This window comes from Nylanderia fulva, unplaced genomic scaffold (assembly GCF_048542155.1).
Source record: "Nylanderia fulva isolate GAGA-0341 unplaced genomic scaffold, ASM4854215v1 Scaffold4, whole genome shotgun sequence".
NCBI classification, from domain to species: domain Eukaryota; kingdom Metazoa; phylum Arthropoda; class Insecta; order Hymenoptera; family Formicidae; genus Nylanderia; species Nylanderia fulva.
This window is the reverse complement of record NW_028190476.1, coordinates 3,282,281-3,309,533: the sequence shown is the minus strand read 5'-3', so window position 1 is coordinate 3,309,533 and position 27,253 is coordinate 3,282,281. Positions and strand designations below refer to the sequence as shown.

The window sequence follows — 27,253 nt, the reverse complement described above, 5'->3', positions numbered from 1 at the left end:
GCAAGCTGGTAAATCGATATACTTCTGTAACAACATTATTCTAGAGTAGAGTAAAGCATGGGCGTCCGCAGAAGAAGCAAGAGGGAGCATATCTGCTCCCCTTGGAATCAGTAAAAAAATTAAGCACTTGCTCTCTCTCTTTCATTTTGAATAAACACTGGAATTTATTTGCATATATTTAATATAAAAAAATTAAATTAAAAAAAATTAAGAAACAAAATTTTAATTATGCCACCCCCTGGAAAAAATTCTGCGAACGCCCATGAAGCAGTCATATATGATATGTAATTTGAAATTTTTTCTCTCCAATAATCTCTTCCACGATGTAGTGTAGGTGCTAAAAATTGTTAGCAATAAAAAATTATTCAATAGGACGTACACGATTTTTCGGGGTTAATATATAAATAATAATATGACAGTTTATGCGAATGATAATTTTCCTTTGGAGGCAACGTAGGCGCCTGGTGGATGGCTACGAAAATTCCCACCACAAAGGGGGCCACTGTTGAGGAAGCTCTTTGGCAAAAAAAGGTCCTTTGTACCGCGGTCAATGGAGAAGAGCAGAAGAGCTGCGGAAGAAACCACGAGGACGACGTGATGTAGATCTAGAAGAAGGTGGTGGGGCCGCCTCGTATTCGCAACTCTGTTATACATGGGAAGAAATGTATCAATATTTCAAACTTTGTACTTGTACAATGAATAAGAAACAGCGGATCACAAATATTTTAATAAATTACAATTTAAAATATCTGCTTTTCATCAAACTGTCAGTCATTCAAAGATTCTTCTCTACCCAAATAGCAATAAACGTCATCTTGACATCGATGATGTCATTAAACGTCAAAATGACGTCATTTTGACGTCTTTTGACGAATACATATATTTTCCAAAGTTGCACTACTATAATAGATAAAAATGATGATTATCCAAGTAGCAAACTGACATTATTAAACGTCAAAATGACGTCACTTTTCTACCTGGGTATAATCATTTTTACCTAATATTGTGGCGCAACTTTTGAAAATATATATATTCGAGCTTGTCAACGTTTCTGTTCGAATATATCACGCTATTAATCAACACACACGAATATACAGAATTCGTATATACGCTGTTGTATCATGTACGTGTTTATATCTAACGCTGAGATAGAGAGACAGAGAGAAAAAGAGACCGAGAGAAAGACGGGAATCTTCGTCTTGCTACGCAACGGCGCTGTAGACGAAGGAGGGAGGCTGATGATGAAGGGTAGAAGGAGAGGCCCCGACCTGCGAGGGAGATGTACAAAGGTGCAGATGACAAAACCAAAGTGCCGGCGAACCAAATGCTTCAATGCAAGTTGAGCGCTCGTCGAGACGCATCCGGGCGAGAGACTTTCGTCGAGAGCGTTTTTTCTCCAAGTTCCGGCGCGAAACGGAGGAAAAGGTTCAATTGACGAAGAGAAATCGAATCAAATCGCGGTGTCCGATCGACGTGAAAAATCCGATCGGTGGGAATTTAATAATCGAGTGGAAAAATCGATGAGGCAAGATGGCAGGGTATATCGATCTTGGTGCGTCCTTTATTGTCCTTCTTTTGATGGTCCACCTGGAGCAGCTGCAACGAGGTATCGATCATGATTGAATTCTCGCGAAAATTCGCCTAGGAAATTATTGACAATTTTCCCGATTTGTAAAGATAATCATAAAATATAAAGAAATGCAATATTTTTAAATTAATCTTGACTTTCATCATATTTTTGATATACAGATATGTAGATATTGTATATATAATCTCGACAAATATTAAATAAAACTAATAAGCTTTAATTTGTCAAATAAGAAATAGTTAAAATGTAAATTAAAAGTTCGTGAAGCAAATTTGGAAAAAAACTTAAATTAAATTTTTTATGCAGATAATCGAACTATTATATTTGCAATCAACTAAATTTCATTGCGTCGCGACGATGTTCAATGTATACAGGCGTTAAGCAAATCATCCTATTATAGTTACTTCTCCATTGACCTAGGCTTATTTGTGCACGCAGAATGCTACACGAATCGCATTTGATATTTCAAAACTACAAGGCGATTCCAAAGAGTAAAGTTTAATCGCACAAATATATTCTAAAAAGATATCAATATAATTATATATATTTAAGAGAGATTAACATAAGCGCAAGGAAAATTACTCTTAAACAAATTTTATATTTCTGATGATTTTATGTATATATTTTAAAGTTTTTTTTGCAAAAATTCAAATTTTGTTATATATCTGTAAGATATAATCATAAAATGTAATGTCAAGCTGCTAGCAGCTTGCGTTTTGATTTAATGTGAAAAGGAATACGCGCGACGCCCATGATATGATGTACGTAACTTTCGTCGATTGATATAAATTAATTTTCATATTATATGATAGATCAGACATATTGAAGAACAATTGAAAGCGCTATATTGAAGAAGAGTTAGTTCTCTATATAAGCTCTTCGTAGAAACTGTTTGCATGCTAGATTGATGTATAAATTATTTGCAAGATAAAATACACACGCATCTGTCAGCGAGAAAATCCACGTCGACTTTCCGAGAAATGAGATTTTGTCGCTCTTATCAGAGTGTGCAAAGCGCGTTTTTTTTCACGCTAGTTTTCTTAGATATATCAATAGGTTCACGAAGTTTTCCTTATACATTTTACGACAGAATTATCATAAAAGAGTATTAACATATATAAAAGAAAATATCAGATTCTTTTATACTTGGAATTTTGTATAGAAATAAAAGATATATTTTTTAGCAAAAAGATGACAAAGGGAAGACATCAAGAAAGTGATAAGCTTGAAAACCAAATAGAGCGTTTGACCTAGTTAGCTAGTTACATTTGTTAGTCTAGCATTAATTTACATGCAAAGATAAGGTATTCGTTCTGAAAAAAAAAAGAATTATGCAGTTGCGCGTCTCTTTTTCATACATTTGATTTAATTTTTATGAAGCATGTAGTTCGATGTATTTGAATCGAATTAATTCGTAAATTGTAGAATAAATAAAATTGGAATTAAATTCTCTCAATGGCGTACTATTCTCATCCTCTGCGAGCAAATTTACACACGTCTCGCTTATTCTTTATCGCTCGAAATAGCAGCGGTCGTTGAGGGAAAAATGGAAGACCAGTTCAAGAAATGCTGCGACCTCGGTACTTCTTGGGCGAGCGAGGGTCTTAGGTGCGAAAAATTTATCGGCCCGGTGGCTGGAGTGCCGAGGGTGGAGCAGGGTCTCTGCCTGGAGATCGTAGACATCTGTTGCATTCGAGCCTACCACGAGTTGGAATGCGAGAGGGGAAAAGCGGATGCGCGTCAAGGTCTCGCGTGTGTGACGAGCACGAGCTCCAAGAGCGAGCGGACACCCAATCGCAGCGGTCACCATCGCGACTGTTGCGAGGGTTGCAAGCTAGGTGATTTTTTTCATTAAATCTATATATTCAATTTACCTTGTATATATGCGTATCCTTCGGCGAAGAAGCTTTCATTCTTCATGAATAAATCGCTCGCGTACTCAAGTAGCAAACTGAAACGTCATTAAACGTCATTAGACGGCGAATGATGTCATTAGTCGTCAAAATGACGTTTAATGACATTAGTAAACGTAATTAAACGTCATTAAAACATCATTAATGACGTTAAAATGACGTACGCTTCTCTCTAAATTTCTTGGAGTGAAATCTGAACCAAAACTGTACAATCTCATTCCAATAGAGTGAGATTCCACACTTGAGGTTCTACTGTTTTGGTTCAGATTTTACTCCAAGAAATTTAGAGAGTTGCTACTTGAGTAAATTTTCTTTGACGAGGATTTTATTTTGATCTCTTATCGAATTGTCAGGTCTCCTCGCGGGATCCATGGATCAAGGATGCTCCTTCAAAAGTTTCTCTTTTGGAATACCATGGGATCCTGCGTTCTTGGAGTGTTGTCGTGAAACGTCGCCGAGCTCCACGACGGATCTTACGAGTGAACCATCGAGCGAAAGCACGGAATTCGATCTGGATTTCTTGTCATCATCGTCGCCTTGGCCGTCATCATCACCGTCGCCATCATCGTCATCGTCACCATCATCGTCATCGTCACCATCATCGTCATCGTCACCATCCTCGTCATCGTCGCCATTATCATCATCATCATCATCATCACCATCATCATCATCATCACCATCATCGTCATCGTCACCATCATCATCATCATCATCGCCATCATCATTATCGTCACCATTATCGTCATCGTCGCCATCATACTCATCAACGTCGTCATCACCGTCATTGTCAACCTCATTATCAACGTTTTCACCTTCATCGCCTTTATTTTCCACACCGTCGGACGATCCATCTTCTGTACCATCGAAATCCACATATTCGGTCCCAACTCCAGGTATAATATGTAATTTGTACAAAAATATTCTTTTTACAATCTATTTCTATAATTATAGGATCTCCCTTAAATAATAAAATATAAGAATTGTAAAAAATTAAATTCCTCATGATATTTAAAATAGGGATAAATATTGGTTTTATAAGTAAATATATAGGTATGTCAAATCGCAATCACGTGTTCTGCAAAGCACGTGGAAAGGGGACATTATTGAACATCGGCGTAACAGAGTCGTAACAACTTTTTTCTACGAGAGCGCTATTTTAAATTGCGCGTTTCGATTTTCACAGAGTTGGACGATATCTGTCGACTTATGCAAGGCATGCTTTGTTCTGACATTTGCGTACCGACGCCAGGCTCGTATTATTGCAAATGCCGCGACGGTTTTACTTTATTGGAGGACGGGAAGACTTGCAGTCAAGATCTGCCGACTGACAGGTACGTAAAATTAATATAGATCCTCAATAAAAATCTTTTTTTTTATTCCAAACAAGATGAATAAAATACGGCGTAAAAATAGCCCATCGATCAGCTAACATAAAAGGACGTAAAGGATTTTATTATTCATATTAATTATTGGCAAACATTATTTTTACAGAACGTTGAAAATCAATTTTATTATTTTCATCTATTTTATTAATTAATGGTAAAATTTTTATTTCAAGATGCAAATCGACTCACCCCTGTGAACAACGATGCACCGACAATGGGGTGGCTGTCATATGCAGCTGTAATCCAGGATACGACTTGGCCGATGACGGACGTTCGTGTATTCCAAAGTCGCCCAAGGATAAGAAGAAACCAGATGCAGAGGACGAGGATAACGAATTGTCACCGTTGTGTCCATCGGGTTATCGTTATAATGCCACTAATCAGGTGTGCGACGGTATGTATACGATTTAAGAAAATATAATCTCAGATGCAGGTAAGAGCGAGTGACGTATAACATTCAAAATTTATTATTTTATAAGCGTGAATAATATATAGGTGTTCCAACCTTACGGTGCCATCCGTTTATAAGAGACTCCTAAAGTTATTTAAAGACGATTTTTCCTCAGCAAAAATGTCGAGGAAGGTCATTGTTCTTTTAATGTCCCTAATTTTTAAAATCATGTATATCTTTCTAACTATATAAGTTTTAAATTAAAATTCCATTTAAGTAAACTTTACTTGAAATTAAGTAAAAAATGTAGTTTTGTTAGTAATTTATTTTCAATCGATTATAACTCGAAAATTATTGGTGCCTGGACATTTTCGCTGAGGAAAAATCGTCTCCAAATTGCCTCAAAAATCTCCCATTAAGTGGCACAGTAAATCTGGGACACTCTGTATATAATTATAAAAACGTGTGTTTCTCCTTACTTAATATCAATGCAACGCTAGCGTTGGACTCCATCAATGTTTATATTACGCAAACGTCGATTTTGTATCGCTATATGTTTGCCGAAGCGCTGTTATCTCTGTCTTGTACCTCGCTTGTGTGATTAAGAGAGAATCTATGTCTTTTTTTATTCGATGATATGAATTGTACCCATCCCTCAATCGTGCTGTGCTATGTACTTGTTTCCGCGATCGTGCATTCGCATGCGATCTTTAACTCTTCATCGGCACCGATCCGTCCATCCATCAGACGTAGACGAGTGTCTGGAGCCGGACACGTGTCTTGGTGGTAGATGCCAAAACACCATAGGATCGTACGTCTGCATCACAGTGAGATCCGCCAAAAACGCACCCTACGAAGCTTGTCCCCCGGGCTATCAATGGGAGACACGTACAGGTTTATGCGTAGGTAGGTATATAATTATTATAGTGACCATCTGTCCTTCATGCCATGTAGCTGTTCTTTAGATTTATTCATTTTTCCAAATTCCAATTTTGTCCTTTATTTTTTATTTAGTGTTTCGTTGTCGAATGTAGTATTAACGTAAGAAAATTTATACGATAACAAAAAATACCTATTATTATTAGGAACCTATTTAAGAAAGCAAGGGTTTGTTTCAACATAGTCGAATTAGTTAAACTATAAGAATTAGAACGTAGACTTCTGATAGTCACAAAATTATTTTTTTGCTCGTCGATCTCCACTTTGATTCCAAACCGATTTGGAAACATGTTGAAACAAAGTCTTAAAATTGTCAAAATCCTTTATTTTCTCTTAGAAAATATGGCTATCGTAAATATAATTAAAAATGCATCTTTCATTTCGGTGTTTTACGTTACATTTTTTTTTTCAGATATCGACGAGTGCACCGTCTTATCGGACGCTTGCGCTGCTGATAAACCATTTTGCGTCAACACGCAAGGTAGTTACACGTGCCTGGAGAAGACCGGGGTGAAGTCTTGCCCCGCGGGATTTAAGTTTGACAGATCGTTGCAGCAATGCAGAGGTAATATCGCGCGACGTGTCGTCAGACATTCATAGTCAAGAAACTAACTCACGGAACGATAATAATAACAATTTTCCCTCGTATCCCTCGTTCTCGCTTATTTTGTTAATCAGATGTGGACGAGTGCGCGGAGGCTATTCACAGCTGTCTGACAGATGTCGAGCAATGTCGGAACACCGAGGGTGCTTACGAGTGCGACATGAAGTGCGGGAACGGATTCACGTACAATATCGGTTTGGGTACTTGTGTCGGTGAGCGTTTATTCTCTCTGGATGATATTCAGTGAACTTTTGCTGCATGTATGTACGTACGATACACATGATCGTCGTTTTTTTCCCTGACAATTAAAGTAAACTCTCGAATTTAATCCTGGACCACCTCTCCCACTACGCAGGCATGTAAGCGCATCTCGCATTTTTCTTCGATGTAAAAGATCGATCGAACAGTATCGTTCGGTTGACGATCGAGAGTCTGGTTGAGTTTGATTCGCATCCACGATGATCTCATTCCGCATGTATCTTCGCCTAATCCTCCCTTATACGCATGTGAGTAATTAATTAACTTTTTAAACGTGCTTCAGATATGATTAGTATCGGACTAATAATATGTGATAAAAATTATACAATTGTTAAATTACCTAAGTAGCAAGCGTACATCATTTTGACGTCGAATGACATCATTACGTTTAATGACGTCAGTTTGCTGCTTGTGTAATTTTATATAAGAATCTAAACTTAAAACTACTTCTCTAGTAGCAAACTAACGTCATTAAACGACAAAATGACACCATTAGATGTCAAAATAATGTTATTTTTAATGACGTCAGGTTGCTACTTGAATTGCGATGACAAGGTTGCATGCATTTTGCCGCTTTTTAAATACACTGAATCTCTTTGGACGAATATTGTAATCTGTGTTTTACATACCTTTCGATTTTCTTTTAGACATAGACGAATGCATCGAATCGAACAATCCGTGTCCCGATCCCAGCACGATATGCGTTAACACGGAAGGTGCATACAAGTGTATGAAAACTCTGTCAAGTGTACTTCCGGTTATCCCGATCGAGAAGAATCCCACAATGGATCTTGCCGATCACCGAAAGAACGCTCGACCGATTTGTTCCGCGGGGTACAAACCGTCAAACGACTCTGGAATGACGAAATGCGTCGACGTCGACGAGTGCAGCGAACAATTGTACTCTTGCAAGCACAACGAGCGTTGCGTCAATGAACTGGGTAGTTACAGGTGTGAAAATATCGCGAGAATATTTTGCTAGAAAAACAAAAAAGACAAACAATCTTAACAGTTTATTTTAATTAAAAAAAAATAGATGCGTACCAGTTGAAAAGAGCGAGAATACATCCGCCACGGAGAGCGATGACGATCAACGCGACGATGGACGTAGCCAAGGCTACAAGTCGGCAGGAACGAGCAGCGTTATTTCGCCAGTCATGAACGAGATCGAGGATTGCGGCAGCGGATACTTTTTCGATAGAAAATCTCGTCGCTGCATCGGTGATTATTTTTTAATATCAAATAATCCTAGATAGCGAGCCTATATCATTTGGATGTCAATGACATTATTTTGATGTTTAATACTGTTAGTTTGCTACTTGGGATATCTTTGGATTTTGAGTTGCGAAATAAATCTTGGTGAAGATCCATTTTACGTCAATTATCATTTAAATACAAATTCAGAAATAAAAAGAACTGGTAAAGAGCCAGGTACAAAATTATTTTTAAATTTCTCTATATTAAACCAATACTCTTTATTTATTATGCACTTTACTAGCCCTTTTTATACCTAAACGTGTTATATTCTATAGAATCTTATTTTATTATTTTAATTATAGACGTCAACGAATGCGTCAACGGAATAGCGGCATGTGGAATAGGCGAGCGTTGCGTCAACACACAAGGTAGTTATCGATGTTCCCCGACTTGTCCATCCGGTTTTCGGGCGCGCAACGACTCCCGATTCTCCGATGAGGCTGAAGGATCTTGCGAGGATGTGAACGAGTGTGCGCTTGGTTTGCACACCTGCAACACGTTGACTCATTATTGCCTAAATACGAACGGTTCCTACGTTTGCGAAGCGTTCACCACCACTACCAGCACCACCAGCACTACCACTACCAAGCCTATCATTGCTAGTAGCGCAATAACGAGGAGACCGTTCATCGGATCGCGTTACAACAAGGGATACGTGTCCAGAAGTAGCCCCGTAAGCAACATATTTGCTCATCTCACGAATGTAAAATTGCCAACTTAATTCATGCAACTTGTATTTACGTTCCAGAGTCAAGATCGTTATTGGTCCACGGAACCGTGTGGACTTGGGTACAAGAGAGACGCGAATACGGGCTTTTGCGTGGACATAGACGAATGCGCGGTTGGTCCAGGATGTCGCGATCACGAGAGATGCACAAATACACCAGGAGGCTACGATTGTTCCCCTTTGTGCAGTACCGGCTGGTACTTTAGCACGACAACAAGGGGTTGTCAGGACGTGGACGAGTGTCTGTTAGGTCGACACGATTGTCCTCAAACTTCGCATAGGTGTGAAGTCTTCAATTATCCAGATGTATTTCGCAGAGAGATTTATTATCTTTATATAATGATTAAATTTATAATGATCAATTTTTTCCTCGTTTACAATAATTTTTATCAATATTTCTTTTTATAATAATCAATAGCAGCTCAGGTAGCAAATTAACATAATTAAACATCTTATTTACGAATTATGTTGTGCGACTTTTGATGTAGATGCGTCAACACCAACGGATCCTTCGTTTGCGAAATGATACCTCCCTGCAGCCGCGGCTTCAGACGAACCTTCAATGGCACCTGTTTGGATATCGACGAGTGCTCCGAGAACCTGCACAACTGTTGGCTTGACCTGCATCAGTATTGCATTAACAAAGAGGGCGGTTTCGAGTGTTTAACGAGGCTACCCACTTGCCCGTCCGGGTACCAATATTCTTTGGGCACTCGACAATGTGAGGATATCGATGAATGTTTGACCGGGCAATACAAGTGTGACGCAAAGATCTCCGAAAGGTGTGTCAATCTGCCGGGTACATACAGGTGCGTGAAGGTCTATTGACAGTTGACCGAAAATTTGGGCATTTTATCGACAAGTAAAATGTTTAATATTCATAAAAAATATAGAATGTTTTTTGAAAATATAGGCACTTTAGCGAAAATAGACTTTACGGTTTTGCAGGTGCGAAAGATCTCCTCCCCCTCGTCAACGTCAACGACCTGCTTGTCCTTCCGGCTATCGATATCACACTCGCTTTCGCATGTGCACAGGTACACATCTGATTTTTATAAAATTATGCAATTTATAAATCATATATAAATTGTAAAAATGTTACATTTCTATCTTTTTAACTGTTATGTATTAGTTTTCGAACAAGAATTCTTAATTCGATTATAACATAATATTTATTATGTAGAATTTGTAGAACTCCCATTATTAACAACTTTAGATATTTCTTATATTTTCAGAATTCTTCAGAATATCAAACCTTCTCAGGTTATGCAGATTGCAGCATGTTCGAATAAATTTTCCTAGGAAATGCATGAGTGAATTATGTTGTTCTTGTCAATATTGAATACACATGTATAACTGATTATAATTAACAATTGTCTGTGCATAAATATTGTATGACTAATAAACTTATGCTTTATGTTTTGCGCCTTGTTTTGCGCTATTTCAATTATTTTCAATTATGCTTTTCATCAGAGCTGTGTATAACACGAAAGCATATTGATATTTATTTTGCAAGTGAGTAATAAAGCTTCGCTATTTATAATAATAAAATACAAACTCTCAAAAGAACCTGATAATACTATAGTTGAAATGACCTGTTTAACGAAGCGAGAAGTATCAAACTTCGAATATCTGCAAAAAGTATTTTGTTTGGTGTTTTGATAGACGTGGACGAGTGCGCGGAGGGAATGCATTCGTGCGGCGACGAGATCTGCTACAATCAACCGGGTGGTTACAGCTGTGCAAAACCGCCTGTCCCTATCCCAGTCACCAGGAAACCACCCACGACGGCGATGCCGGCATCGGCAGATCAAAAGTGCATGGACGGCACCAGGTTTGTGAGAAACCGCGGCTGCGTCGACATCAACGAGTGCAGGGAAGTCGAGGACGCTTGCAGCAGCAACGAGGAGTGCATCAACACCATGGGCAGCTACGTTTGCACTTGCAAGACTGGTTTTAGGCGTGACAATCTTACGCAGGCTTGTGTCGACATCAACGAGTGTCAATTGCAGGTAATATAAATAGCAAATTGACGTCATTCAACGTCATTTTACATCTAATGATGTCATTTTGACGTTTAATGACGTCAGTTTGCTATCTGGGATACGATTTTAAATATAAGCGTACCCAGGTAGCAAGCATACGTCATTTTGACTTCGAATGACGGCATTTTGACGTTTAATGACGTCAGTTTGCTACTTGGGTAAATTACAAAATCTCGTCTCTGCGAAATTCCTCTTCACCAACATCTAACATTTTCCTATCTCGAAGGAGAATAATTGTCTGCCGACTCAAAGATGCGACAACACGATCGGAAGTTATACGTGCGTGCGTTTCCTGCCATGCGGTACCGGCTATACCCTAAACGCAGCCACCGAGATCTGCGAGGATGACGACGAATGTATCCTTGGTACCCACGATTGCGGGCCCGGGTATCAATGCAGAAATACTCTGGGCTCGTATCGCTGCGATCGTATTCCGCGCATACCGACTTCGCAGGCTCGTACATCGCCGATGACGACAGCGCGGATGACAGCGATGACGACGACGACGTCGACGACGACGCCGAACCCGGCCAATCCTCAACCAAATTGTCCACGCGGCTTCGAGCCCGGCTCTGGTGGCAAGTGCATGGACATAGATGAGTGCCAGAGAACGCCGAATATTTGCGGCAGATCTATGCAAATGTGCATCAACACTCTGGGATCATACAGATGCATGTCCAGAGTACTCTGCGCGCCCGGTTACACCCTGGACCCCGTGTCCGAGCAGCGTTGCATCGACGTGGACGAATGTCGGGAAGGTACACACTGAGTGCGGGAAAAGGGACAGACTTGTGAGAATAGACTGGGTGGATATCACTGCATTTGTCCGTCCGGTCACGCGACCGGCCCGAACAATGACTGCGTTGACATCGACGAATGTAGCATTTATGGCAGCAGAATTTGCGGATCCAATAGCCGCTGCGAGAACACCATTGGCTCTTACAAATGTTTGTGCGACGAGGGCTTTGAAAACGTCGGGGGTGCCTCCGGCGCTTGCCAAGTGAGTTTATTATTTATAATACGATTCATTGCATGATTATTTTGTATCCTTGTTTAGCTACAACTGAAATGCAATCATTAGGTTTTTAATAGTAGCTGAAGCAAAAATTAATCTTCCGAGAGAACGCAATTTGATGATCTCCAGAATGCGCAAACTAATTTTCAATTAGTAATGTTTTACGAACAAGAATTTCTTTTTACATCTGTTGCAATTATAAATCACACGTTTCAAGAATAAAGTATTATATGGGATACATATGTGATGATATAAAAATTTAATTTCAAGTGATATTTTTCAAGGATATCGACGAGTGTGAGCGAACAGCTGGGCTCTGTCAGCACATGTGCATGAACGTTTGGGGCAGCTACAGATGCGGATGCGAAGCCGGATTCAGGCTGAACACAGACAATCGAACCTGCAGCGACATCGACGAGTGCACGGAATTCAAGGACGACAATCTCTGCATCGGCATCTGCGAGAACACCCCGGGCAGTTACACGTGCAAGTGTCCCAATGGATATAGGCTCGGTATCGATGGTCGAGCTTGTCAAGGTAGAAAAATCTCCTTTCCTTCTCTGTTATAATTTAGAAAAATAAAAATGGGGGAAAATAACAAAATATATATGGAAATATCAAAGATGAATAGTTGGTAGGAAGAAACGCAGACAGCACCATATCCGAAATTGGCGCACAAGACATCTTTAAGAGATCTTTTTATGAAATCTTGTGATACAATATCCAAAAGATATCTTAAAGACATCTTGAAAATATCTTTAAGATGTCTTTTGGATATCGTATCATAAGATTTCATAAAGACGCCTTTTGCAATTTTGGACATGGTGCTGTGTGGAAAGGGAAATGCATGGAGGATATAAATCGGCGATTGCTATGGCAATTATATGGTAATTGGGGGGCTGGAAAGTGAGAGTCCCCCTTTGCACACACCATGAGTCACGGTGTTGTAGTTACGCGAGCACGCGTTACACCCACACGCTTATCCCGCAGTTAAGCGAAGCGGTATACAATTTGTACTTGACCCGTTTGCCAGGCGAACTGGGTCATCCGCTTAGGGTCACCGACAAGCACGAACGCCGCGTTCCTCGCAATCTTCTCAATCTCGCACAATCACGACATTCGCGTCGGCGCGGTCACGATCCCGCCACGTGCCACGACGTGGGTCTAATTGTCTCTCCACGTGTGTATTCGCAGATATCGACGAGTGCGCGACCGGCCAGGTCTGCAGGGAACCGGACGAGATGTGCCAGAACATGCGCGGCAGCTTCCGCTGTAATCGGATAGAGTGTCCCTCGGGATATCACCGGGACCCCGTGAGGAAAAAGTAATCATTTTTATGATATGGAAATGATACAGATTCTCAATTTCTGACGTCTTTCGATGTCGCGATTTGGTCAATCATTTTTGATAACAATAACAGGATGTCCGAAAATTCGCGAATGATCTGTTAATGGCAGATTTCTGGGATCATTTGGAGAAGATTTTTCCTTGGTGAAAATGTCGAGAAAGGTCATCTATTTTTGCCATCATGTATCTTCTCAGGTAGCAAGCATACATCATTTTGACGTTTAATGACATTAGTTGCTACTTGAGTTTGTAACAAAGCCTTAAATTAAAATTCTATTAAAGTAAACTTTACTTGAAATTAATTGAAGAATGTGGTTTTGTTTATATTTTATTTCTACAAGGCTTAGTTTGCAAAAAAAATCCTTATTTTCAATCGCTTATAACTCGAAAATTATTGATATCTCGACATTTTCGCTAAGGAAAAATCGTCTCCAAATCTGGTCACCATAACAGGTCATCCGCGAATTTCGGGACACTCTGTACATTGATTTGCGGTTTCAGCCGCTGCGTACGCTCCGCGAAATATTGCCGTGTGGACGATCTGTCTTGCCTTCGGTCACCCTCGCATTACTCCTACAACTTCATCACCTTCGTGAGCATGTTGCCGATTCCGTCGACCGGCCGACTGGAGCTATTCACCATGAGAGGTAGCCATCAGCCCGACTCGATGATACAATTCACCATGGCTTTGGTGGACGTGCGAGCACCACCGGGTATCTCGCGTGCCACCGAGTCCTGCTTCTCCCTGAAGAAACCATCGTCGTCTCAGGCGGTCCTGGTGCTGACGCGCAGCATCCCGGGTCCGCAGGAGATCGAGCTGGACCTTAGCATGGAGATCTATCACAACGCCTTGTTCGTCGGCAGCGCGGTCGCCAAGATCTTCATCTTCGTTTCGCAGTACGAATTCTGAGAAGGAGAGGATTCCTCGAATAGAGGTAAGATTAGTGGAAAGATTAATAGAGAGACGGAAGATGATCGTAGAATAAAATGATGTAATCTCGTATTCTACGCGACAATTTCTTGGAAGATGTGGAATCTTTTCCGAGTTTAAGGATTGTAAGGATTGAACGCGCACAAGTTTTATCGAATTTAAGCATATTAGTCTTCATCTTCCAAGGAGATGGAACAAATTAACATTTTAAGCGATATATGTTTAAGCATTTAATGGTACGAGTTTTTTTATTGTTTGCTCATTTTTAGAGAAAAGAGAAAAAAAAAACGAAACATTCAAATAAATATCTCATATTTCATTCTACACTAGTATTTTAACAGTAGATGTGTATAAAAAAAAAATTAAATGTACATATATATATATATATATATATAAATTCTTGTAAGTTACATGTAAAGGACTTGGAATAAACTTATGTTAGATGTGAATATGAAATTCTCAAGAACAGGCGTTTGATGCTTTATCAAAATCGTATAGCTTTATTAAATGTTTCACTAGCGAGACTCTTCTTCCCTTTAACTTAGACAATTTGCTGTTTTCGCCTATTGCTTCGAATCGAACGCTTCACCTCTTCTTCTCTAACAGAGGACGAATGATGAAGCAACAATTCTGAGATCCTGATCCTTAGTGTTAATTGCCGCTTCGTTGCACGAGACGTGTAATGCGATATAAAGAACAAAAAATATCTTGATAAAAAATAAAATATGATAATATCACTGCACTCTTTACATGCGACGACGACGACAATCATCTTCAACGTTGGATGCAAATAACAAACTCATCTGCGATGCAGCGAATTGCCATTATCAGTAAATAATTAATAATTGGACTAAAGATAAAATTGCGGCTGTCGCCATCGCGACGTATAATACCATCGATAGCGAGATAATAGCGCGATAGCATATAATATTAATTAATAAAATAATAATATTTTATATAATAATAATAGAATAACAATGATAAATCTAAGCAGCTAGTAATAACGCTATATAATAGTCCCAAGTAGCAAACTGACGTCATTAAATGTCAAAGTGACGTTAGTTTGATGTTTAAGGATTGTCAGTTTGCTACCTGGGAGCGATATATTAATGTATACGATAACAGGAAGTAGAACAATTCGGGCGGGACGCGTTGCGTGCAGGAAAAATGCATACGACAAGATATCGATCGCGTCTCTCGGAGATTCTTTCGACATCGCGCGCGTGGGCGATAAACGAAAGGACGCGCCAATGTCATTTGGAACGTTCATCGTCATCGTCGACATATGGCTGGGAGCGTCACCGATTAATAATTAGTTTGCGCGACGGTTTCACCGGTTCTATTCGCCTAATTGGTCCGAGATGCGTTAAGACGGACTGATAAAGTTAGTCTATAGCAATAAGAAGATTAAGTGTCAACGAAGACGACTTTTTCCGTCTGATCGAGAAGGCTCATCACCGCACGAAACCTTCGTCGCAAACTTTCGCGTCCTCCAGCGACTTCTAAACTGCCAACAAGTCCGCGTACTCTTTCGCAACTAATATAGATAGCGCGTATTAACTATTAAACGTAACAGCCTGGATGCAGCAGCAACGCGTTACCACGATGTAACAACGATGGCAGTGACACTCGTCGCTTGTCTTAAAATCTAAAAAAGTGGAAAAAGCGTGACTAGGATTTGCTAAGAATTTTCCGAGGCTTTTCGTACCCTCGCACCGAGCAACACGTACACACACTCATACATATCCATACGCAACAAGATGTATTTTGTGTTGGTTTTAAGTACTCGATGACGAATCGCAAGCGTCTCTTTCGATACGCGTGGAAGATTTCTTCTTATTACGTATAAAGCTGTATGAAATTAAGACTCTGAATTTATTCAAAAAATCTGTCTTTAAAAAATAACGTAGAAGAGACACACCCTATACACCTTAGTCAGCTACTGTCTTATGAACATGGCTAATCTTGTTGATAATCCTCTCTCTTTCTGTTTCTCTTTCAACTTTTGCAATGCACACACTCAATTATCGCACGTCAGATCTGTCTTTTGCAATAACGATCACGAAAATCGAATTCTTCAAACAACGTGACAGTCTAAAATATGTCTCGAGAGATCCAAAAAAGAAACACATCCGCGTGTAAACGTTTTTACACATCTTTCGGACTTGTTTACGTTGGTTGTAAAGATATCGCTTGCCTTAAAATATTCAAACGTCCAACTTTCTCGCGTAATTTAATTAACAGGCAGTACGGTGTCTTATTAACACGATATACATATCGTGAAACGAAGTTTATAGATTTTTATAACGCGTGCTTTCTTTTTATAGCGGAAGAAGAGTTTTGTACGTGGAAAAATTTCTATCGTTCCAACGATACTACACGTCACACGACACATTATCGAATGTAATAAAATTATATTCGGATTTATCCGGACAAGAGACTAATCTATCGAATGTTAATTACTTACTCGACATAGGCACTGAACTAGGGAGATCCGCGCCATAAAAAATAAATATTCTAACAGCTACCTATGCTATCTATTTAACAGAGGTAGTAGTAACATAGTGTTGACACTCTCATAGTTGCGATCGTTTTGCAATTTCGTTACAATGCAAAGTGTCAGTGAATATCTCACAATTGGTTATACCACGTTTATATCACATTAATCTCGATAATTTGCATATCTATTCAATTATTTTCGTATCAAGAGATGAGAAGAGATCTGTGTAAAAATGCCACTGTGCGTAAAAATAGTGCGTAGCTTTCGGAATTTCAGGTGTATTCTGTTACAATGCGTAATATCGATACGAGAGAGGAACGATACTAGCTGTACGTAGCTTACCTGAATTCAGGGGACATCGTCATAATCGACGATGGCAGTCTGATCGAGCGATTTTACTTATTAATTTAACTAGTCTTTGCGCTTGCAATCTTACGTCCCGTTTCGGCCCGAACAATTTATTCCGGTTTTGTGGAAACAATATACAGGTTCGTAAATCAACAGAAGCACTCGCACAGCAGTGCTTTCGTATGACACACCTTCCGCATGACACTCTTATTTACGGCCTTCCTCCTCTCCTCTCTCGAGAAATGCGCGTAACGGTACATATCGTGACGTACTTGCACCACCGCTCTTTCCTTAAACCCTTATCCTGGTAACTGGGGTCCGGATATTTTCACTGATTTATCCAAAAACTCCCATAGTTAATCAATAACTTTCCAAGTTGTCCAAAGAATCATTACGACTGCTATGTAATCGCTGCTTTATTAAAAGCAAGCGAATATTGCTCGGATAAGAATTAAATTTTTTACCCAGTCGAATGACGTCACTCTGACGTTTAACGACGTCGGTTTGTTACCTGGGTCGATATCTCATTGCGAGTCTCTCACGGAATTTTAAGAGGATTATCGCGGCGGGAATCCGCCGGCGATCGTCAGGCGATCGTGTTGTTGTCCAGTTCGGCAAACTCGCGCGTCACCTTGCAGACATAGTAGAGTCGCTCGTAGAGGTCCGCGGTGCAGCCGAGGTCACGCAGGTCGTTTAGCCAATAGGAGGACGCGCGACGACCAGTGTCGATATAAGTGATCAGGTAGCCCCTACCCGTCGTCTCCTGCGACACCACCATCTTCGTGTGATCCACGAAGAAGTTCACTTGCAGGAGAGGTACCGTTAGCTCCATCACGATGGCCTTGTCCGTACGCAGCCACCGTCTCATTCGCGGCACACAAGCGTTTTTCGACTGTCTCGGAGGTGCGCGATATTTTTTCAGCTCACCACCTAGACATTAGCGCGCATTTGCGTTAGTACTTTGCTCGTTAAAGCCTTAGACCGCGCCGCAATAATGGCCCAAGTAGTTTACGTCATGATCCCATTGCATCAGTTTTTATTATTAACTGCAAAGCGCAGACATTTTAATCAACCGATTAAGTTAAGAGTCAGAGATGATGAAACTGGTCCCCAGAAAGTAAAATACTCGGAGCATAATCGAGCCATGCGGACGAGTCGTGTTTTCTTTTTAAAGTAAAGCTTTATCGAGCTTACCTTCTGTCAGGAAATCGTCCATGTACTCGGTAAAATGACGAAGTAGCTCGAGCTTCTTCTGCAACGGCATCGGCACGTCTCTCTCTCGGTGATATCGCGTCAGCTCGTCGTCGGTCGTCATGTACTCCACTCTTCTGCAATACAATTATTTAAAAAAATTACATAATTCATACAGGATTGTTAGTCTTATATCAAAGAAAGTTGCGCGATTTGACACATCATTCTCGTTTTCTCGATTCGAAACGCTCACCTTCTATCGTGAGTGTAACTGATCTTCGTGTTGTCGTTGAAGAGCACACCGACTGACCTGTCGGAGAGTTGGAAGCCCAGACCGTACTTATTTGAATAATCGATCCATTTGGTGACGAAAAGCGGCACGATATCCTCCACGGTCGGCGGATTGCACGCGCAATTGTGTCGTTTCATCTCTGTTACGCATATCTCTAGAGCGCGATGCATCTGCACACTTTGCGCAACGAGGCCAGTCTTCTTGTGATCCGGGCACAGCACGCTGCTGAGTCGCTGTCGGAATCGCGGCAGCTTGGGCAATTTTCTGACCAACCAGCTCGAGACCTTGGATTCCTTCTGCAGGCTCTTCTGCGAACGATTCAGCAGATTCAACTGTTGAGGCTGTTGTTGTGCTTGAATTGGTTGCTGTTGCTGCTGTTGCTGTTGCGGATAACGCAACGATCCCACGTCGGAGTGGACGACACTCTGCTGCCACATCTGAAATTTCGTGTTTCGGAAATATTTGCCAACTAGATCTGAAGATGCGTCATATTGTGAGCTCACATCTATCTCTAGATGTACCTCTAAAGTTAGAGTCCATATTATGATAGCGCACATTTAGCGGCGCATTTAAAGGCAATCGTCTAAAAAAACCTATTTTGAACCTGACACTTTTAATAAATATGCCCTTGAATTTATCTTAGAGGCAATCATCTAAAAAAACCTATTTTGAACCTGACACTTTTAATAAATGTCCTTGGATTTATCTGCATTTCTAACTTTAGAGGTACATCTAAGAGATAGATGTTAGCTCTAAATGTGCGATAAAAATATGATTGATTTTAGATGTTCATTTTTAGAGATACATCTAAAGATAGATGCTAATTCATAATACTGGCTTTTTGGGATCCCTCACCTGCGACTTGCTGGCTTCCTGCTGATTCCTGGCGACCGTAGAGACCGAGGACGGCGACGAGGGTGGCTCAATGATGGACGTCGGTGGCATCTGGTAACAGCAAGTATGCGGCAACGACGCCGGCACGTATTCCTTCGTGAGATAAGCGTGTTCCTTCACCCTCTCCAGACTCGGTCGTAGCTCGGGGTTGGATTGCAGCAGCCATCTGATTAGATCCTGGCCGCTCCTGCTCGCGATACTGTCGTCCACCTCGCGATAATGATTGCTGCAGATCCTAGCGTACGTTTCCTTGAGGGTGGCAGTGTCGAAGGGCGGCTGACCCACCAGTAGAGCGTACAATATGCAGCCCAACGCCCAAACATCCGCCTCGTAGCTGTACGCCTGCTTGTACAGCACTTCCGGCGCGATGTAATTCGGCGTGCCGCATATCGTCCTGCGAATACAAACGATCGTCTACATGCTACCGTGTTTCGTTTGATGCTGCGCTCGTCTGTGTTTAGACGAGCACGTCCGTAACAATCGTTAGGGACTGGAAAAAAGGGGAGAAAAGATGTTTCGTTTGTGTGTTTTTGTCGGCGAAGAATAACGAAGGCACCGATATAGCAAGATAACAGGAAAACAGATTGTAAAACGTCGCATTATTTTTCTACCTTCTTTAATGCTGCCATACTTTAATAGTTTTTTAAAAGAAATTTTATCTATTACATAAAGTTGACGTGAAATAAATTATATGTATGTAAACAAATAAATTTGCAATGACAGGAAAAACATGTTTGATCGTAAAGCAAACTGGATCTTACACTCGTCTACGTTGACCGTCGGGTCTAGTCGCCAGTCCGAAGTCGCCGATCTTGACGATCATCCGGTCCGACAGGAACATGTTGCCCGGCTTGAGATCCCGATGAACGACTTTCTGCGAGTGGATGTACGCGACGCCGGTCACCATTTGCTTCATATAGTAACGCGCTTCCGGTTCCGTGACTTTGCCACGGTACTTCAGCACGTGCATCAAGCTCTGACGGAGAAGAAGCAGAAGAAGAAAGGGAATAGAGATTTTTTATAAATCCTGACACTTGTGTGTGTCGCTTCACGCATTAGTGACATGCAGAAAGTTTAAATGACGCGAAGCTAGAACGTAGCTATAGAGAATTATGAGCTGATTTTTTTTTGCTGTAATGTCTGTTATTTTTGCGGATGTTGCAACGAGTTGTCATAAACGTAACATTATGAAGTCTGTATAGCGAAAGGAATTTCCTTCCACAAAAGGAATTTTATATAACGAGACACCGTTTAAGATCCATCTATATAAGACGAGGACAAATAATCGAAAAGAAAGCGTTTCCTGGCAAGAAGATGCTGCGTCCTGAATTTGCGGAATGCACGTATACCCTGTACTGTCTCTTTATTTTTCTTTCTTTTGTAAGGTACAATTGCCATTTCATGTCGGAGGAATTTTATCCGTAATTCGTTAAAAATATCTCGGACAAAAAATTTATTTGCCGGAAAAAAATTTCGCTAAATACTCGCTGATGTTATTTATTCCACGCTCTCGTGTTTAGCGAAACGAAATGATTTTCCTAGATCGTTTATGCGAACACATGAGAAGAAATCTCGGGAAAAGATTCTTTCTCCGTTAAACGGTTTTGCAAGGCGCGGCCTCTCTTTAAGAGCCTATACAATATTCTTTACTACCAAAGTCATCAGCTTTCAAAGTGTTTCTTATCGCGCATTATTTCACCTTTTCACTACACGCGTGCGTTTACGTGTTTAACTTCTACGCAGTGTGGCGAAAATCAGAGTTTTATGCTATTAGTGTGAGAAAAAAGTTTCTTAGATTTGCATAATAATTTTTGTATCAAGGTTAAGGTCGCGGAATCGGAATATAACACCAGAATTTTAAAATTCAAAATGGTGGATCTAAAAATATTGATATATAATATTTTTTGTAAACTTCAATTAAATTATTATTTTTAAGTGATTTTTTTTTAGCAAAGTTTGATCTGCCATTTAGATTAACAAAATTCAGATATATTTTAATTTTGCGACTTAAATCATTTTTAATATACTCATTTCTGTGATAATCCAAGCATTTTTCAAATTTGATCCGCCATTTTGAAATTCTGATATATTCGGATTCAGCGAAAAATCAGGTTTCGTATAAATCGCAAAAAGGTAAATCGTTTTTTTGAGATGCGCATATATGCTACATATACTGTGAAGGGGTTGAAGGAGTTTTGACGAGATGGAGACTTTTTTCGCGACTCGAATCGTCAATCGAGCGATCTTCTCCGAAGAACGGACGGAAATGGGAGTCGCAAAGACGATCGAGCGGGAGAGCGAGGATAATCGGGCGATTAGCCGAGGCTCGGTCGCATCCTAACGGTACAAACAGGTCGGCGGATCAGCCATGAAGAGTGCAAGTGCCGCTCTCTTTCCGGCGCGGCAGAATGAAAATACTACGGCCGATTACTGATCGCGCTCGTTTGCAGACCGGGCACCTATAATTGTTTCTCGGTTACGGCGCGCACAATGATTCCGACACGACGGACGATTCAATTGCTGCTGCATTGCGTGCCTTCATAGAGAGACAGGTCGGACTTTAAAAGCGAAACTCGCGGAGAAACGACGGGGATGAGGATGCTGAAGAACCATTAATTCTGACTACACGAAAAATCAAATCAAAGGATGACGCTTATTTATTATCGCTCTACGAGTATCGATATCTGTCAGACGGTTTCAATAATTTATATAAAATCTCTCGGCAAGTTTTTTTAACCAGCGCCGAGGTATTATCGTAAAAGTGGAGGATGGAGTTGCGAAATTTTTTCTCATGAATTAAGCGCGGTAAGAAGTATAATAAACGGTAGATATAAGAGGTATGTATATATATATACCTTTCGTGGACAGGCCTCTAGAAGCATGTAAACGTTGAGATTGTCCTCGAAGTAGTGATGCATCTGGACGACGTTCACGTGATTCAGCTCTTTGTGGATCATGATCTCACGCGCGATCTACGAACAAAGTAAATACGTTATTCAGCGAAACGCTTGTTAGAGGTATAGAAATAATTGCGTGTTTTTCCAACAAATACGCACTTTTTGCATGTGGATCTTCTGCATTCGATTCTTCGGAATGATCTTGCACGCGTATTGGTTCCCGTTACTGACGTCAGTCATTAGGTAGACTCTCGCAAAGCCACCCTGAAATGTGAGAAATGAACCGTTGCTAATGACAGGAATCCAAGTATAGATAGAGAGATGGTTGCAATAAAGGTGTAAGGAGATGTAAGGCCGTTGTAAGCCAGATCATTCTTGACGAAATCTCATCGCGACAGCTTGATCCATCTCCGGAGGAAGATAAAAGAGGCACCAGTCACCTCCTTCCGAGTCCTAGAAATCTTATATTAGACTAGATCTTAAGAATTTCTCCTCGATCATCCGTCAATGTGACCGCGTAGTGAAAGGTTTTCTCCGCGACCGCTTTCGGTCTTGAAGTAATCTAAAATTATCGTTTATTGCCTCGCCGCAATCGCGACAGAAGAAAGGAGAAGAAAGTGAAGTAAATTTCTTTTTACGAAGCGTCACTCTTTGTGCGGCTTTCGATAATTCCGAGAGATAAAAAGCAAATAGCTACGACAATACAATCGCAAAATATGAATGTAGGGTAAACTCGGGTATGATGGCCACCGAAAAGATGGCTACAAGCTGTATTTTTTGAATCATTTCTAAATAGTGTTTTTTCATTATTCTCAAAGATAATTAATATTTACAATAATTTATGTGCGTATAATATTCGGAATAACAGTATTGTAAAATTGTAAATATTACATCATGTTTTTACTTTTGATTGCCTCCAAAGTTTTTTATATATTCACTAAAAAATGCTGTAACGTCGAGTAAATTATAGTATTGAGCTGTCATAATCAATGGTAGACACGTAAGGTATATAAATTACACGAAAGTATATAAATTATAATGTAACTCATAATTTTTTTTTCCGTTTTCACAATTTTTTTTTATAAATACTACGGTCATATTTTCTTCACAATTTGGATAAGATGGCCTACTTAATTCCATTATTAAAAATGAAAATATTATGTATTTTATTAATTTATGCATAAAATTTTACTTCTGTCGTGTTTTAAAGATTATTTTTAACATTATTTTTAGTTAAAAAAATCAATCTGAAAGATTATATTGAAAATCTATTTTTTTTTATAGAAAAGTTTCTATTTTATATTAAAAAAGTATAAAAATAAAAAAAGCTAAATATGTAAAATTATAAGTTTTTCATTTCTTTAACATGAAATATTTATATGGTCAACTATAAGAGTCAAAAAGATGGCCAATGCTTTAATATTTTGATAATATAAAATTTCTATAAAATATTTATTGTTTAATTTCGATAGTATTATATATTTTTTAATTTTCAATGAAGTAATTGCCAAATATTATTTAAAAATAACAAAAATAAAAGTACATTTTTGAAATTTTGGAAAACTATAGCCATCTTATCCGAATTTACCCTATCATGAAGGAAAAAATAACATTTATAATCTTGTTTAAATAAATTGTCATAAATTAGAGTGCCTTCATTATCTCGCTGACAAAATCATTCGCGAAACAAGCTAAAACCAAAATAAAGATCGGTATTGTGTTTTAAAAAAGCTCATCCGCTTTTGAACGGATGACGACGATTATCTCTCAATTGCAGTCACACATGCGTAATTTCCGTAAAACGAAAAAGGCGTGTTTGACAGGCCATTTGCCAGAAGCCGCCTAAAAATATCTCGACGTTGTTACACCAAACCTGAAATCGTGCAACAATAACGTGTCACGCAATTGTAATTATACAGAGTGTAACTGAATAAACATACGGAGCACACCTCTCAAATTTGGAGATGATTTTTCCTCAATGAAAATAAGGCACCAATAATTTTCAAGTTATACAATGATTGAAAAAGAAGAGTTTTTTATAAATTAAATTTTGTAGAGTTAAAATATTAACAAAACTACGCTTTCTTCAGTTAATTTCAGGTATAGAATTTACTTTGACAGTATTTAAAGCTCTTAGTTACAAGATAAAAAATGACATTTTCTTCAACATTTTCGCTGAGGAAAAATCGATTCGAAATTGACCACATAGAATCTGATGGTATGGATATGTTTTTTTCAGTTACATCCTGTATATTATGCACATGTATCGATTCGTGAACGCAATGTTTAAATATTCCGACGTTTGGCAGAAAAAGCGAATAAATAAAATGAAAGTGTCAAATGTCAAACGTCGAGACATTCGTTAAGCGACTTCCTGTCGCTTTTCCGTCTTCGCGATAATCCGGGTTCGAAACACACCGGGTGTGCAACAAGAATAAGGGGCATATACGCGGCCCAACCGGAATACGGTTATACGGCGTTTCGTTTATTTTTAAATACCGCTGGCGATGACTAAAAATACATTCCTGCGCGCGCGTGCACGCGCTTTGTGTGCACGCGCGCGGTTAAATGGACCGTTGACAAAAACCTCCCCAAGCCTTGTCCTCGTTTTCGCGTTCGCTCTCCTCCTCCTCCTGGAACCGGACTGTATATGCATTGCATTTACAGTCAAGGGGATCCTAAACGCCGTCTTGTTTTATCGATAAAGCATCATGTATGCCCTTTCCTTTTTATTGATTCAATAGAATAATAAAATGCTTGTCCATTATTAAAGTACATATATAGAACCTACCGATTTTGTGTTCAAAATGAAAAAAACATTTTTTAAATTAAAAAATTAAATATTTTTGTTTTTAACATAATCGCGGCGTTTATAATCCCCTTAATTTCAAATAGGGGGTCTTAAACGCCATTCTATTTTATTGATAAAACATTGTTGCGCACCCTTTTCTTTTTATTGGTTGAATGGAATAATAAATGCTTTTCCATGATTAAAGTACATATAGAAGCAAAGCGCGAATCTACCGATTTTATGTTAAAAAAATTGTTTCAATCTTTTAACATTTAATTTATAATAAAACAGAACGACGTTTAGATCCTCAGGAGAAAGAACCGTTTGCATTCTTTTCGCTACGTAATCGAGAGGGTCTCTTCCTTGGGCGCCTCTTCCTCTTCTTACAATTACTCTCGAGCAAACCGACACGTCGAGCTGTCGAGTCCTCCTCCCGTTTATCAGAGAAAGAGAGAAAAAAAGAGAGGCTGCGCGAGCTGAGTAATCGCCTTCTTTAGCTTTCCGTTAAATATTCATGGCGCGCTCGCGAATCATGAATTACAAATAATTAATCAAGAGCCGCAGGGAGAGATAATGATTAATATGCGAACGTCATTTTCCCGATACGTCGCGTCTGACGTGAGGAAGGACGGCGATCCGTTAAGTCCCGGCTTCAATTTCCCCGGCAGTCAGAGTCCGGCTCGTCAAGAATCCAAGAGTCTCTCGGGGTCGCCGAAACGAGCCCCCAGGCCCTCCGCGAAACCGCAGTTTCCGAAGAAACTACGCGAGCCGAGAGAAAACGAGGGGACCGGTTTTCGCGCCACGCAGTGCGTCATCGATTCGATTCCCTGAGAAATAATCCCATTCACGCGCCATTCACTTCTCGCAATCGGACATAATGGCGCGCGCAATTTTATACGGCCGGTCTGTCGCGGAATTTCCCGTCCGAGCGAGAGGACAATAAGCGCGAGATGACTCGCTTCGTTTTCGCACGCGAGATTTATTCGTGACGAGGAAAGTTTATTGCGAGAAGAACCGAGGCTTTCTTCGCTAATTAAGCGAGAAGGGGAATAAATTTGAAATTTTAATTTCAACTTGTACACGGCACACTACCCGTTCGTTTGTGTGTCTAAATTTGGGAAACAACCCAACCATCCTTTTCCCGGTACTCTTAACGAGGCCCTGACCTTTCATTAATCTTTCCGGCCTATCAGCGACAGTGACGGCAGTCTCGTTCGCCGCCGATCGATTCGTTTCACTCTCCGTGCTGGGAATACACACTCTCCACCACGTTGTACAGTCGCGCCCGATAACGCGATTGTTATCGTGTCTCTACCGGATCACTAGACTGTGAAAGTCTGGTCTAGGACGCGTCGTTTTCCCGCGACACATAATGGAATGGAAACTATATAGAAAAAAAGATTTCCCGTTCTTGGATAACGAGAGAGAATACGCAGGGATGAACCCAAACTGACGTCATTATATATAGACGGACACTTGTTGACCAGTCTCTTATTAGAAGTTTAACGTTACCTGAAATGACATTTCATTAACTTTATCTGAGATTTGCCGTTCTTGGATAACGATAACGTCATTAGACGTCAAAATATGCTTGTTACCAGGGATATATTGCTTTCTCTCTCGTAGGATTTTGACAAAACATCATGGCGGACACTTGTTGGCCGCAGTCTGTTATTACAAGGTCTATAGTTTAACATTACCTGAAATGACATTTACGAAAGATGATTTCGTCAAGAGATTTCCAGAGAAATCTAAACTATAGAAAAAGATATTTCCCGTTCTCAGATAATGAGAGAGAATAGATAGAGATGAACCCAAGTAGCAAACTGACGTCATTGGACGTCAAAATGACGTACGTTTGCTATCTGCGGGAAGGAATTCTATCTTGTCTTCGGCGATTTGCGACTATAATCCGAGCTAGAATTGCAAGTGCAACGCGA

At 40.0% G+C, this 27,253-nt stretch overlaps 3 protein-coding genes across 5 annotated transcripts in view; 2 read left to right on the top strand and 1 right to left on the bottom strand.

Annotated features, from left to right (window-relative positions):
• Positions 1-1,300: 1,300 nt before the first annotated feature.
• LOC114938020 (uncharacterized) lies at positions 1,301-14,857 on the top strand. 2 transcript variants are annotated; one of them, XM_085485959.1, is made up of 19 exons: positions 1,303-1,606; positions 3,115-3,426; positions 3,855-4,394; positions 4,685-4,832; positions 5,060-5,280; positions 6,025-6,183; positions 6,629-6,781; positions 6,895-7,032; positions 7,726-8,029; positions 8,115-8,299; positions 8,638-9,008; positions 9,084-9,343; positions 9,551-9,871; positions 10,011-10,099; positions 10,728-11,074; positions 11,334-12,107; positions 12,407-12,659; positions 13,317-13,446; positions 13,971-14,857. In XM_085485959.1, the coding sequence occupies exons 1-16, from the start codon at positions 1,531-1,533 to the stop codon at positions 11,874-11,876; spliced, it is 4,167 nt and encodes a 1,388-aa protein (XP_085342085.1). In that variant the 5' UTR covers positions 1,303-1,530; the 3' UTR covers positions 11,877-12,107; positions 12,407-12,659; positions 13,317-13,446; positions 13,971-14,857. The 2 variants fall into 2 exon arrangements, with proteins under 2 accessions (XP_085342086.1, XP_085342085.1); XM_085485960.1 differs by lacking the exons at positions 10,728-11,074; positions 11,334-12,107; positions 12,407-12,659; positions 13,317-13,446; positions 13,971-14,857 and adding an exon at positions 10,298-10,486 and having other exon boundaries at positions 1,301-1,606.
• On the top strand, positions 11,962-14,379 carry LOC146721885 (fibulin-7-like). Its single transcript, XM_085485886.1, has 4 exons — positions 11,962-12,054; positions 12,407-12,659; positions 13,317-13,446; positions 13,971-14,379. The coding sequence occupies exons 1-4, from the start codon at positions 11,962-11,964 to the stop codon at positions 14,377-14,379; spliced, it is 885 nt and encodes a 294-aa protein (XP_085342012.1).
• Positions 14,858-14,872: 15 nt separating the features above from the next.
• Positions 14,873-27,253, bottom strand: part of LOC114938018 (serine/threonine-protein kinase PLK1) — a 31,767-nt gene continuing 19,386 nt past the window's right edge. For both annotated transcript variants that reach the window (XM_029311737.2, XM_029311739.2), the window contains exons 4-10: positions 22,682-22,786; positions 22,481-22,597; positions 20,387-20,601; positions 19,587-20,019; positions 18,693-19,168; positions 18,443-18,576; positions 14,873-18,178 (exon numbers count right to left, since the gene is read on the bottom strand). In XM_029311737.2, the coding sequence (XP_029167570.1) occupies positions 17,835-18,178; positions 18,443-18,576; positions 18,693-19,168; positions 19,587-20,019; positions 20,387-20,601; positions 22,481-22,597; positions 22,682-22,786 (1,824 nt within the window). In that variant the 3' untranslated portion in view covers positions 14,873-17,834. The remainder of the gene's footprint in view (positions 18,179-18,442; positions 18,577-18,692; positions 19,169-19,586; positions 20,020-20,386; positions 20,602-22,480; positions 22,598-22,681; positions 22,787-27,253) is intronic.